General features: G+C 38.7%; 1 protein-coding gene across 2 annotated transcripts in view; it reads right to left on the bottom strand.

Annotated features, from left to right (window-relative positions):
* FGF14 (fibroblast growth factor 14) overlaps window positions 1–15,324 on the bottom strand; it is a 606,232-nt gene that overhangs the window by 23,556 nt on the left and 567,352 nt on the right. For both annotated transcript variants that reach the window (XM_075852440.1, XM_075852441.1), the window contains exon 4: window positions 1,668–1,866. In XM_075852440.1, coding sequence (XP_075708555.1) covers window positions 1,668–1,866 — 199 coding nt within the window. The remainder of the gene's footprint in view (window positions 1–1,667; window positions 1,867–15,324) is intronic.

Below are 15,324 nucleotides of genomic sequence, written 5' to 3'. Positions count from 1 at the left end.
TTATATGTCTGGATACATTTTTTTGTTTGTTTCAGACTAACTGTATAGCCAAACGTGGTGTGAATTGAGCCTTAACCCCTTAGTGACCACTAATACGCCTTTTTACGTGATTCACCACTGGGCTTTAGGCTAGGCTGACGCCTTTTCACGTCAGCCTAGTCTAAGTCCTGCACGGGTCTCCCGTGCAGGCAGGAGCCGGGGCTCTGTTGTCTGATGACAGCTGAGCTCCTGCTCCAACGCCCGCGATCGAAGTTTACTTCGATCGCGGCCGTTTAACCCGTTAAATGCCGCCGTCAATAGCGACCGCAGCATTTAACTGTGTTTACAGAGGGAGTGCGCTCCCTCTGTCACCCATCGGCGGCCCGCGAATGCAATCGCGGGTCTCCGATGGGGTGTCATGGCAGCCGGGGGACTGATAAAAGCCCCCAGGTCTGCCCTGGACATATGCCTGTTAGGACGCGCCGGAGGCACGTCCTAACAGATTGCCTGTCAGATTTACACTGACAGGCAATAATGCTCTGGTATACGAAGTATAACAGAGCATTATAGCAGCGATCGGAACATCGCACAGTAAAGTCCCCTAGTGGGACTAATAAAATCAGTCATCAAAGTGAAATAAAGATTATTAATAAAAAGTACAGTAAAAAAATAAATAAAACCATTTTTTTCCATAAAAAGTGGTTTTATTTAGTAAAAGTGTAAAAAAAAAAAAAAAGTACACATATGTGGTATCGCCGCGACCGTAATGACTCCATTAATAAAGTTAATATGTAATTTAAACCGCAAAGTGAACACCGTAAAAAAAAAACGCCAAAAACTATGGCGAAATTGCAATTTTTTTCCATTGCCCCCCAAAAAAGTCATAATAAAAATGAATCAATAAGTCCCATGTACCCCAAAACAGTACCATTCAAAACTACGTCTTGTCCCGCAGAAAACAAGCCCAAAAAATCACTACATTGATGGAAAAATAAAAAAATTACAGCTCTTGGAAAGCGACGCTGCATAAACAAATAATTTTAGTTCAAAAGTGTTTTTATTGTGCAAAAGTCGTAAAACATAAAAAAACCTCCACATATGTGGTATCGCCGTAATCGTACCGACCCATAGAATAAAGGTCACATGTTAATTACGTCGCACAGTGAACGGCGTCAATTTAAAAACGCATAGAACAATGGCGGAATTTCAGGTTTTTTTTATAATCCCCCCCAAAAAGGTTAATAAAAGTTAATATAAAAATTATATGTACCCAAAAATGGTGCCATTAAAAAGCACAACTAATCCCGCAAAAAACAAGTCCTCATACAGCTATGTAGACGAAAAAATAAAAACGTTATAGCTCTTTGAATGCGACTATAGAAAAACGAATAAAATAGCTTGGTCATTAAGGCCTAAAATGGGCTGGTCACTAAGGGGTTAATAGGTTAATTGTTTATTTAAGGTCTGTTTGTCATCATAAAAACAGACACCTACGTTACAGTACTCCCATTTATGTTTGTTTTTCTAAAACGGAAAGGTTGTCATATAAATGAATACATGGGTGTGATGCTCCTGTAATTATCGCTAATGGAGTTGAAGATGAGTACTGGAGCTTTAAGAAAATGATCATCTGTAAATCAATCTACAAGCCATGTTACACAGCACATGAATGTATCCAATGTACTCACCTTCCAATGGCTTGGGTAGAAAATGAGCTGCTGGTTTTGTTTTCTTGACTCTGTTACCTTTCATAACTTGGCCTTCTTTGTTAAGCCCTAAGAACCAGGCCCTACCAGATTCTTGTTGTCTGTATATCATAGATGAGTAGATGACATAATAGTTTTCAAAAACGGACTCTTTAAACTTGCATTCCAGAGTAAAAAGTTCCTGGGGAAACACAAAGGTAAAACACATAAACCATATAACCTTACATTTCCAAAATGATAGCAAAAGGGTCACAGACTTTTTCTAAATTATTTATTTTTTCTTATAGGAATCTGTCATAAATCTTTTTTTGTCACTCATTTTCGGTTCATTCCTACTCTATGTTGTATACAAATCTATTATATTGTTACCTGTTAATGGTGGATCTTATAATGCCTTTATTTATGTTCTATAAAGCATCAAAGGTTAGTAAAATATAATCTTCATCTCATTTTGCCAAGAATTAGTGAAAGCTTGTGAACCCTAGCATACGTTAGAACATTAAAGGGGTTTTCCCAGAATCATAAATTATCAAATTATCAACTGATATTGTGATTGCTGGGGGCCCATACCGATAATGAGATAATGAGAACAGGGGTCCTGAACCTCCAAATCCTACTCACTGCACCCCCTGCGGACAAGCAATGTACTCGGCTGTTTTCGTAAATCCCGTAGAGTTTGAATGGAGCTGCAGCACGCATGCTCGACCTTCTTTGTCCTGAGGAGGAATGGGGGGTTCAGGACCCCTGTTTCCACAATCAGTGGGCTTCCCAGTAGTGGGGCCCCCAGGAATCAGTAAATGATCACCTATTCTCAGGATAATTTATGATTCTGGGAAAACCCCTATAAAGCTGTCCATACACATTAGATAAGAACTGTTTGGCAGGATCGACCAGCAATCTTATGTGTATGAGGGCCCCACATGACAGATTTCGGGCAAAAGAAGGATCAGTCAAGTTGAAATTCAACAATATTAATATAATTTATTCTCATGAGACATAAGTTGCTGCCAAAGATGTCTGACAGTGGCTTTTGCCCCTCTTTCCATTGAAATAAACATGTATGCTCAGACGAGCAAAGTTTGCATGTTTATGGTGGAGTCAGGAGAAATAGGCGTTCCAATAATGGTGTGATATCTTGACGAATTATCCCAAATGACAAAATAAGCTCTGCTACATCAGTATCTATAAGTATGTATATATATATATATATATATATATCTTGGGATATAATTTTTAATGATTTCTCTTGCAAATAAAGCAGTTGGATTTTATTGTTATGGCAACCAGTTTTTCAGTGAGTTTTTAACCTAATTGGGTCACATAGTTGTAATATGTGTTGCAATTCATTTCACTTTAGGAAGACAAACAATGTGTTTAAATTGATATAAAAAAAAAAAGGATACATGAAGCACTGTGGATATTTGTATAAGAGGTCTTCATTTTAAGATACATATAGTAGAAGCAGAATATATAATATAATGTTTCAAATAACTATATTATGTTCTTTACACTATACTGTACATACATATAAATAGTGACTTGAACTAAAGGTATAGAAAGAAAAAAGACACACTGTAATGATGGGGGTAGGGAAACAGACAAGTGAGCCCTAATCTACCCGCCGCTCAGTCCCTGCCTACTTGCAATGACCCGCCCTAGGCAACGGGGTACAACTGGGCGACAGTCCCTACTCTCAATAAGTGCACGACAGACAAACAGACAAGGGTACACAGAGGCTAAGGGAAATGGGGCAGTTGCCCACGGCAACACCGTGAGCAACAAGAGTGGTGAACGAGCCGAGTCAAACCAGGAGTGTACGAGGTACCAAATGCAGAGCAGGAGAGTAGTGAACAAGCCGAGTCAAACCAGGAGAGTACGAGGTACCAAACGCAGAGCAGGAGAGTAGTCAGTAAGCCAGGGTCAGTATGAAGCAGGGACAAATAGTTCAAGAAGCTGCAGCAGGGCCAGGAAACCAAACGAGAAGAATCACAAGCAAGGAGGAACAGGAAAGGCAGGTATAAATAGACAGAGGGAGGGAGCTAGATCCGTCTGGCCAGGCTGTGATAGGCTCTCCCACTCCTAAGCCTGTCATCCTGAGTGGTGGAAGATGGAGTCAGTCTCACAGACATAGAAGCAGGTGCAGACTGATTACCTATGGGCGTTGACACAGAAGCTGTGCCTGGCAGATCCTTTACACACACTTTCTGAATGCATATATGGTGGCTTTATATAGAACAAACAAATTTATAGCATGTCTCAACTGCACAGACCCCAAAAAATTGCAGTATACTATGGGCTAAATTCTTTAGTCCTGTAAATACTACATTATAATGTAAATACTATACTGTAAATACTACATTATTACTAAAAATATTATGATTTGGTTCTGTGGTTCCATATTCATATAGAATTGATTACTTAGGCTTCATTCACATCTGCATCAGGGCTCCGTTCCGACGTTGTTTTCAATGGTGATGGATCCGGTGCCAATGGTTTCTGTTTGTCTCCGTTGTGCAAGGCTTCCGTCGTTTTGACTAAATCAATAGTGTAGTAATGGTTTCCGTTTGTGTCAGTCAGGGTCCCGTACTGACGGAAAACTGTGACGGAACCCTGGCGCAGATGTGAACGAAGCCTTATTGTGTAGAAACACATTCAGTATACAGTACAAAAAAAGGGACACCCAACATCTATCGAACAAGAAAGAAAAAAGATGACACAAAGTCAATATATGGGATACCCCTGTGTGTAAGAATAGCTACAGCAAAGAAACACCAATACATAGATAATGTATAAAATGAAATCCCACATACAGCTGTGGGGCTTTTATTGAAGTGATATTCACAGTGTTACATTCTTAACTTTACATGATTGTTTTATATATTTTCAGGGGTCCAAAAGGTGGATAATAAGCAACAGCAAGCTGATGGTCCTACGAAATGTACAGTGGACATATCATACGTGCAATCTGTGAATCTGCACAGGGGTCCTACAGGTAAGGGCTGTCATTGCGACCTTAGAAGAAAAATAATAGCACCGCAAAACAATTAGACTTCATGTAAGGGACTACATTAATGATTCCCATAAATGGTTCACAGTTACTCATGGACTGGCGGTAAGGGATTTTCTGTAGAGCCATGAAAGGGGTTATCAATTACTACTACTATATACTGTCCTTTCACTATGGCCCTCTTCTGTCTGTGTCCGCCCCTAATCTACAGACCCCTCAAGAGCGACTTTAGAATCCTACTCCTGTTACATATATTCATGTTACATATATTCCTGTGTGTCAATATCTAGTCTTAAGTGAGCAATTACAAAACGAGAAAGCTAAACAAGAAGGAAGACTAGAAAGAAAGTCCAAATTCTTAGAACATGCAATTCCTCTGTACTCCTATAGGTAAGTCATAGTTTATAGCAGTGGTGTACTGCAATTACAACTCCCAGCATGCCCTGGCAGGCTCCAGTCTACTTCTGAAACCACAATGGTGATACAAACTTGAAATTAGAAGTAAGGACTAATGATATATTTTATTTGTATTCAATATTTCCTATCCTTGTATCAAGACAGCTTGTGCTATTTCACAATGTAGCATGTGATTTAAGTGAGATATATTATTTTTTTCCTCCTTCTATGGGCCTGTATTATTTTGTAGAATCGTTATAGCAAACCGGTAGGATTATCAGTGATATGTCCACTTCCATTTATAAATAATCATAAGTATAATGCTCATCTAATAAAGAATTAATTCTTGCCATCTTGGAGTACATCATCTTATTTATCATAGAAATTGCACTGGATGAACTAAACCAACATGACAGACTATTTAATATTCTTCACATCCTTATGTATTTATTGGTTGTGGCCTTTTAGATTTTACTGCAGTTAATTATCCAGCAACTAGTCATTATCTTCTAAAATTGGTGCATATTATTTGGGCTATAAACATGAAACAGCTTTAATCAATCAATGACAGAAGTTTAATAGCTTTGAATTTGTGCTCTGTTGTATACCAAGTGATATTACCTCATGACACATAAGAAAATAATCCACCCAAACAGCTCATCTAGTCTTTCATAAAAGATCATACCATAGCAGTATCCCTTTCGCCCAAAAAACAAAAACAGTAAATACAGTGGCGGATTATCATATGGGCGTTTCGGGCGGCCGCCCGGGGCCCGAGGCTCCCAGGGGGCCCATGGCAGCCCGAACCGCACATCATCTGCTAAATCTATTCAGCGCGCTAGCGCTGCTAAGTGCCGAAGATGAGGAGGAGCAGGGAATTGGCCGGGAAAGGGGTAGGACACGCCTCCCTGACAAGTGCGGGCCGCCGCCATTGAGTAACAGAACAGCGACGGACGGCTGTTCTGTTACTCCAAAGCAGCAGGAGGGAGAAGAGCCGGGCGGGCGGTCACCGGCGCTGAGGTCAGTATAGGCTTATCCTCCTGCCCAACTGGTTCCTGACCGCTGGCTGTATTTTTACGGCCAGCGGTCAGGGACGGGTCCTTAAAACCCGAGCCATAGACTTTCTACGGCTCGGGTTTTAACTTGCTGCCCGCGCGATCGGGCAGCTGAATGTCGGGTCTCCGGCTGTCAGTGACTGCCGGGGACCCTGAGGAGAAGATAGGAGCAGCTTTCGCTGCTTCTGTCTTCTCTGATCACTTGTACACAGCGCTCAATGAACGCTGTGTAAAGGAATAGAGACAGCAGCAGCGGCGCTGTCTCTATTCCTCCCGGTGATCATGTGACTGGTCACATGATCGCCGGGTGCCGTTAGTGGCAGACTGTTGCTGGGTCTTACTAGACCCAGCACAGCCCTATTAGTGACAATCGTCACTATGAGAGGGCTGATTTCCCCTGTAACTGGGGCTGCTGTGCAGCTCCAGTTACAGTGGAAAAGATGGTGTAAAACAAAGAAAAAAAATATATAAAGTTCCCCAAAGGTCTTTTTTGACCTTTGGGAGACAGACCATAGTAATAAAAAATAATAAAGTAAAGTGCAAAAAAAAATGTAATAATAAATACACATAAAATACCCACCCCAATAAAAACGTCGCCCTCCCCCCCCCCCCGCCAATCATTGTTGTAACGCTAGCGCTGACCCAATTACCCTAATATAGACATGTAATATATTAAAATTTACGGTAGACAATGACGATTACAAATAAAAGGTCTATTTTAGGGTAAAACTATGTTATTACCAAAAAAAAAAATAGCTGAAACGTAAAAAAGCTTATTTTTTTACTATTATTTTCAAACTTTATGAATAAAAATTCTAAAATAGCAAAAAAGGTGTGTATAAAAACGCAAAAAAAACGAAACCTGCATTATCTACGGAAAAAACGTTGCAAAAATCACGTCGGTTTTATTTTTTTTAAATAAAAATGTGTGTTTGGGGCAACTTTGTAATTACGTTTTATTAAAAAAAATTTAAACTTTTTGAGATACAGCTGCTTTGTATCCTGTATCCGTCAGGTCAGCAGGACTGACGGGATCAGTGAAACGGGCCCTGCGCTAAATTATAATCTTAAATGTGATAGATTTGAGGTGGATCCTGCGTGTCACTGATCCTGTCAGTCCTGCTGACCTGACGGATACAGGATACAAAGCAGCTGTATCTCAAAAAGTAAAAATATTTTTTCATAAATCACACTGATACACACACATACACTATATATATATATATATATATATATATATATATATATATTATAAAGTTTTTAAATGTGTACATAACCTTGTGGCACTATATACAAGGGGGAGCGCTGTGAGGCACTATATACAAGGGGGAGCGCTGTGAGGCACTATATACAAGAGTGAGCGCTGTGAGGTACTATATACAAGGAGGAGCGCTGTGAGGCACTATATACAAGTGGGAGCGCTGGGAGGCACTATATACAAGGGGGAGCGCTGTGAGGCACTATATACAAGGGGGAGCGCTGTGAGGCACTATATACAAGGGGGAGCGCTGTGAGGCACTATATACAAGGGGGAGCGCTGTGTGGCACTATATACAAGGGGGAGAGCTGTGTGGCACTATATACAAGGGGGGCTGTGTAGTGCTATCCACAGTGGTATGTGTGTGGCGCTCTTTATAGGGGGGGCTTTTTGGTGCTATTTACAAGAGGGGGAGGGCTGTGTGGCGCTCTCTACAGGGGGGCTGTACGGCACTATCTATAGGGGGCTGTGTGTAACGCTCTCTACGAGGGGGATGTGTGATATATAGAGGGGGCTGTGTATGGCGATATCTATGGGGGTGTGTAATATCTACAGGGGCTGTGTGTGGCACTATGTACAGGGGGCTGTGTGTATGTGGTGTTTTACAGTGTGTGGTATTATATTCAGGCGCACAGTGTTTGGTGCTATTATATTTAGGGGTACGGTATGTGGCACCATGATAACTTTATTTTCGTTTATAGGTGTGGAAATGTTGGAAAAGTGAGGAGACGTCTGAGTGGCAAATTCTGCAGAAATGAGTCATGGCCGGGAGAAGTCGTCATGAGCGCTGGACCGGATGGAGAAGAAAATAGGAAAAAAACTACTAGAATCTGAGACGTCGTCACCTGTGAGTCACTAGATTTAAAGAGAATCTGTCACCTTTCCTGACATGTTTATTATAGGAATCCTTGTATTTAACAAAAAGTCTTTCTGCAGTCCAGGACTGATAGACAATTCCCCTTGTCAGGAGGTTGTGTCCCTGCACAGTGTGATACTCTCAGTATGTAGGGACACCGCGCTGTGACAAGGGAAATCGTAACACTGTTAATGCTTGCCCAAAAAGGTAGTGTTAAAAATAGTTACGGCGCGGCAGGGCGGCGGTGAGGAAGGGGGGCCCAAGTTTGGGTAACAGCCCAGGGCCCATGGTCTACTTAATCCGCCACTGAGTAAATACATAGTGTAAGGAAGTTATTTGTTTAGGTTTCTTTTTTTTTTTTCTTTTTTTTTTCAATAAAAAAAATGTATGTTCTAACACTACTCAAGGGTCGACTTCTAGTTAGTGTTTTAGTACTACTTAATGTTCTACCTCTAGTCAATGTTCTAGTACTACTTAATGTTCTACCTCTAGTCATTGTTCTAGTACTATTTTATAACTTAGCTCTAGTCAATGTTCTAGTACTACTCAATGCTCTATTTATAGTCAATGTTTTAGTACTGCTCAATTTTCTATCTCCAGTCAATCTTCTAGTACTATTTAATGTTCTACCGCTAGTCAATCTTCTAGTACTACTTAATGTTCTACCGCTAGTCAATCTTCTAGTACTACTTAAAATGTTCTACCTCTAGTTATTGTTCTAGTACTATTTTATGTCCTAGCTCTTTTCAATGTTCTAGTACTACTCAATGCTCTATTTATAGTCAATGTTTTAGTACGGCTCAATTTTCTATCTCCAGTCAATGTTGTAGTACTACTTAATGGTCTACCGCTAGTCAATGTTCTAGTACTACTTAATGTTCTACCTCTAGTCATTGTTCTAGTACTATTTTATGACCTAGCTCTAATCAATGATCTAGTACTACTCAATGCTCTATTTCTATTCAATGTTTTAGTACTGCTCAATTTTCTATCTCCAGTCAATGTTCTAGCACTACTTAATGTTCTTGCTGTAGTGAATGTTTTAGTACTACTCAATGTTCTTTCTCTAGTCAGTGTTCTGCCTCTAATAAATGTTCTAACGCTGTTCAAGCTTCTACCACTGGTCAATTTTCTAGCACTACTCAATGTTCACACTGTACTCAATATTCTAGTACTACATAATGTTCTATCTCTAATAAATGTAATACCACTATTCAAGGTTCTACTACTACTCAATAGTCTAACACTGCCCAATGTCCTTGCTTTAATCAATGTTCTAGTACAACTCAATGTTCTAGCTCTAGTCAATGTTCTAGTACTACTCAATGTCCTAGCTGTAATTAATGTTCTAAAACTACTCAATGTTCTAGCTGTAGTCAATATTCTAGTAGTAGTAAATGCTCTATTTCTAGTCAATGTTCTAGTACTACTCAATATTCTAGTACTAGTCAATGTTCTACCTCTAGTCAATGTTTTAGCTGTAATTAATGTTCTAGTACTACTCAATGTTTTAGCTGTAATTAATGTTCTAGAACTAATCAATGTTCTAGCTGTATTCAATGTTCTAGTACTAGTCAATGTTCTATTTCTAGTCAATGTTCTAGTACTACTCAATGTTCTAGTACTAGTCAATGCTCTACCTCTAGTCAATGTTCTAGCTGTAATTCATATTCTAGTACTACTCAATGTTCTAGCTGTAATTAATGTTCTAGTACTAGTCAATTTTCTAGCTGTAATTAATGTTCTAGTACTAGTCAATGTTCTAGCTGTAATTAATGTTCTAGTACTACTCAATGTTCTAGCTGTAATTAATGTTCTAGTACTAGTCAATGCTTTAGCTGTAATTAATGTTCTAGTACTAGTCAATGTTCTAGCTGTAATTAATGTTTTAGTACTACTTAATGTTCTAGCTGTAATTAATGTTCTAGTACTACTCAATGTTCTATTTCTAGTCAATGCTCTAGTACTACTCAATGTTCTAGTACTAGTCAATGTTCTACCTCTAGTCAATGTTTTAAAATTGAGATCTAGCATCCATTTAACGTTTTACCGCTAGTCAATGTTTTTTTCTCAAGTGAATGTTCTAGCACTATTTATTGTTTTACCTCTAGTGAATACTCTTACGCTGCACAAAGCTCGATATTAAGAGAAATACAGTAAATAGTGCATAGTGCTATACACACTCCAGCCATGAATGACTAATCAGTATTACACAAAAACATGGAAATAAAGGAAGTATTGCCTACCTCAATTTAATGTCTGAATGTCAAGATAAAAGAAAAATGCAGAAATGACAAGTCCATATTACATTCAGAAAACCGTTGTGACCGTAAACTCCTACAAATATTAAGACTAGACTAGAAGACTGGAGTGCTACCTATTGAAAAGACAAAGAGGAGTCAAACCCATTAAACCTACCCTTGGACATGGCCGTGACATGTGGCAAAAAAGAAATACCTCGAAGTGCATCTCATTGACGCAGTAAAACATACTTCCTAATATTTTTAGAAGTTTACAGTCACAACGATTTTCTATATACTGCATGTTATATGGACTTTTCACTTGTGCATTTTTCTATTATGTTGGCTTTTGTACAATAAATGAAGGTTGCTCATTCTTAGATCTTTTATCACCATGTTTTTGTGTGATACTGATTAGCCATTTATCATTAATGACCGGAGTCTTACTTAATTACTGTTACTAGCACCATTCTTTATTGTAGTGTTGTCCGTGCTGCATTTGTCATTAGCAACTGTTTCCATTTGTGCCTGAGGGATTATATTCCATATTATCTTTGTATAGTGCTGTATTGATCTAATATAACATTGTGATATATATTAATAAAATAAAGCTTTATGCGATTTTTTTTATATACTGGACGTTTTGTGCCTTAATTCTTGTTATAGGTTGTGTTCGACTTTGGCGTTATCCTGTCATATACTCAAGTTTTTGTTGTAGATTTAATGATCTAACATTATCCAAGGTTCGACCTCTAGTTAATATTCTACCACTATTCAATATTTTATTGCTATTATTTTCTTTACTTCACAAAAAATCAGGCATTACACATGAAAATGAAATTACCAATGATGTGTTTTAGAATTTCAGAGGAAAAATAGGGCCTTGTCTTATACACAAACCAGTTATTTTAGACTTTCCTAACTTTTCTAGTAAGCTACTGTAGAATTGCAGCATGTACACTTTCTCAAGCCTACCATCTGTAAGATATTGCTAATTGAATACATATGTAGGCCATGCAATACTTCAGCTTGTTATATTATAACATCTAGAACTCAGTGGTCTGTGGGACATTTCGATGTAATCATCTCAGGCCAAGGCCATGACATATTGTATATGGCAGGAACATTATTTCTTCTAGAGATTTAATAGTCTGTAATATACAGAAGTGGTCTCGTACAATTTAAGGATGATATCAAGCAAAAAAAAATTATTTTATGCATCATTCAGAGAAAGGTCAACAAAAGTCCTGCTTGTTTAAATAACACAACTATCATATATTACTAAGTTCCTATACCCACATAAAATTTAAACCCCAAAAAATTATAAATGATAGTTTACTGAGCCTTTCAAAATAACATATATATTACTAATCTGCTTCAATTATTGTTTTGGATCAAGGAACCTTAAAAATAAATGTTTAGAGCAATGTTTTTGGGTGGGTTTATCTGTAAGTATACAGATGTAGCCATCATTATCTTGACTCTTAACTCATTAAATACACACACTTTTTCAATGACTTTTCAATGGGTTTTGTTGTGTGATATCAATATGCAGCAAGTTATCAAAATCAACATGATCTTGGCTACATCTGTACAAACAAGATATTAGTCAAGTTTATGATCATGTACTGTAAATTTGTAGCATTAGCTATAGTACAACTTCTTGGTCTTCTACATGAAACATGGCTGCACAATAGGTACTTTATTTATTTATTTTTATAAAGGGGTCATTACAAAAAAATATTTTTTAATATAGTCTGGGTCAACTCACCTGCATAGATGGGTTAAGATAAAAAAAAATAAGTCTAAGGGCCCATTTACACGAATGTAAATCTCGTCCATGTACTGTGCGTTGAAACAATGCACAGAACACGGCCCGTTGATTTCAATGGGGCCATTCACACATGCGTGAGTTTTCACGCAGCGAGAGTCTGTTGTGTAAAACGCACTGCATGTCCTAAATTGGTGCGTTTCCAAGCACCTAGCCGCCCATTGAAGTCAATGGGTGCGTGAAAACCAAGGAAAGCACACGAATGCACAGTGCGAGTGTGTTTTTTAGTGTGTGGTAAACGCATGCCACTCGCAAAGCACACTGATGCATTACGCAACGCACACGGACAGATTTACGCGCTTTTTTTACGTGCGAAAATCTGTAACATTCAAGTGAATGTAGTCTAATTCAGGGTGAAGTAATAGCATTATAAAACTTGTGATATATAAGTATGTAAACGGTCATTACTGAATGCAGTGAAGACAGTGGGAAGCCAATTCCTTTTTATTTGGCCATCCAACATGGCTAATATTGCTCAATTAGGCATATTGTTTATTTCAGTCTTTACGTGTGGCAATAATATGATAAATACACAGATTTCAGATGGTCATGATCTGACCCTTTATTGGGAAAGACAATAATTCCATCGTGAAAGAAGCTAAATTCTTACTTACTCATTTAATATAAAGATCAGTAATATATTTCAACATATCAGTATTAATGTACAACATCACATTCAGATACTCTTTACTATGTTTTTCTGTCATTCTAAGTTACAGTCCATTGCATCTATAAAAAACGTAAGTATCTTTTAACATCCAGAAGAGGGCAATGCAATCAGGCTTCATGGGGGTGAAATTCTAATAGCAATAGAAGAGAGGTACAGTAATAAGCCAATGATAGCCTGCCCATCTGCGCTATTGATGTGATGATGTCCCTTCAAAATCAGGTTTGCTTTAGGTTTATTTATATATCACTGATCCTTCAAAGTACTGTTTTCCAAATACACTATTAAAATGACACCACTTGTGAGTAAGATGTTGTTTGAGATTGTGTGTTTATGATATACTGTATCACAAATCTAATATACACTGGAAATATAGATTGTCAAAGTCAAATGATATTACTTGGTGCCACATTGACAATATGTCACTGACAACGCAGAGGAGGGTATGACTGATGAGTTCATTTCTTTTTATGCTGCAACAAATGTTTCACAATTTAGAAGCATTTGCTTTTACACATTTCAGAATATTCTACAGAAACCATTGATTAAAAGGTGTATAAAACGATTATAACAATAGCTGAGAGAGTTACTGCGCTATCCAGGTATGCAAATCTATGCCATTGTTTTAACCCTTAGGGAAATTCTGCATTAGTAGCCCTTTGAGATAACGGTCAGCAAGATAAATCTATACATTCTGGTTTTGACAAAATACTGACATGTCAGAGTTTTCATTGGTGAGGGTTTATGAGATGGGACTGGTAGGATAAGGGTTCAGTGACACTCTTATGAGAATCAAGCACCCACTTTACAGTCCCATTAAAGAATATGGGATTCATGTAAACATGAGCTTGAAGATCTTCACAAATGCAGAGATATCCAATATAAATGCCTAAGAAATATGGCGCTTGTAAGCTGGTGTTCCTTCATTTTTTTCGATCAATGGTCTGAGGTCACATACCACCACCAATGAAAATTGCTAAAATGTTTGAAGTAGGCAAAAATCAGAGATTCACTTTAAGTTAGAGTTTACAATTTGCCTTTGTATTCCCTAAACTTCAACAATTATTCACCCACATTCTGTGAGTCTTTTGCCGATTCTGATATTGATCATAAATTGTGGGCAGAAATGACAATATTTCTTATGGTATTGCATTTGTGTGACAAACAGTATTTGCCATCTAGGGCTATAGTAATATAGTTGGCCTTGTCATGGTTTACTCACTTGACATAAGAACCATTACCTTTTACTGAACATTCTTATATGCGGGTTGTAATGTCGGGGTAGGGAGACAGACAGGTGAGCCCTAATCTACCCACCACTCAGTCCCTGCCTACTTGCAACGACCCGCCCTAGGCGACGGGGTACAACTGGGCGACGGTCCCTACACTCAATAGGTGCACGACAGACAAACAGACAAGGGTACAAAGAAGCCAGGGAAATGGGGAAGTTGCCCACGGGAACACCGTGAGAAACAAGCGAGGTGAACGAGCCGAGTCAAAGCAGGAGATGAGTGAGGTACAAAAACGCAGAGCAGAAGAGTGGTCAGTAAAGCCAAGGTCAAATACAAGCAGAGGGTCAGTAGTTCAAGAAGCTGCAGCAGGGGCAGGAAACCAGCAGAGAAGAATCACAAGCAAAGGAGGAACAGGAAAGGCAGGTATAAATAGACAGAGGGCGGGTGCTAGCTCCGTCTGGACAGGCTGTGATAGGCTCTCCCACTCCTAAGCCTGCCATCCTGAGAGGTGGAAGATGGAGTCAGTCTCACAGACATAGAAGCAGGTGCAGACTGATTACCTATGGGCGTTGACACAGAAGCTGTGTCTGGCAGATCCTTTACACGGGTAGTATATCTGGGCTGCTCAAGTCTATATTATTTGCGGGTACAATTACTCTGCAGTTGGTACTTGCGTTCCTTACCACAGTAATATATGAACAGTGATGTACATCTGGAGAGTATGAAGCAGTCATCAATCATCCTAATAGTAAATATATCAAGGGTACATTCCATTTTTATAAATGTCTGAGAACACAGTGGTGGTCTTGTATTAATAATGTGGTTCATATTTATTTTTGTCAGAAATGTATCTGAGATGATTATTATTAAATGTTTTATTCTACTTTTTAAAATTTATATCAACTGGAAAAAAATGTATATGTGGTTGAGCCTGACAAGTTTTTACAACATGTAAGTAACATTCACGGTGCTTCAGTGAATTAATAAATGACTGGCCGCTGCACGCTACGGGTTGTATGTAAAACCGGGAAGTTCATAGTCCAGCAGCCAGTATTTAACTCACTTCCAACAGCTTGGTTAGGCCCCATACACACGAC

Source organism: Rhinoderma darwinii, chromosome 2 (genome assembly GCF_050947455.1).
Source record: "Rhinoderma darwinii isolate aRhiDar2 chromosome 2, aRhiDar2.hap1, whole genome shotgun sequence".
Taxonomy (NCBI): domain Eukaryota; kingdom Metazoa; phylum Chordata; class Amphibia; order Anura; family Rhinodermatidae; genus Rhinoderma; species Rhinoderma darwinii.
This window is presented reverse-complemented; position numbering and strand designations above follow the sequence as displayed.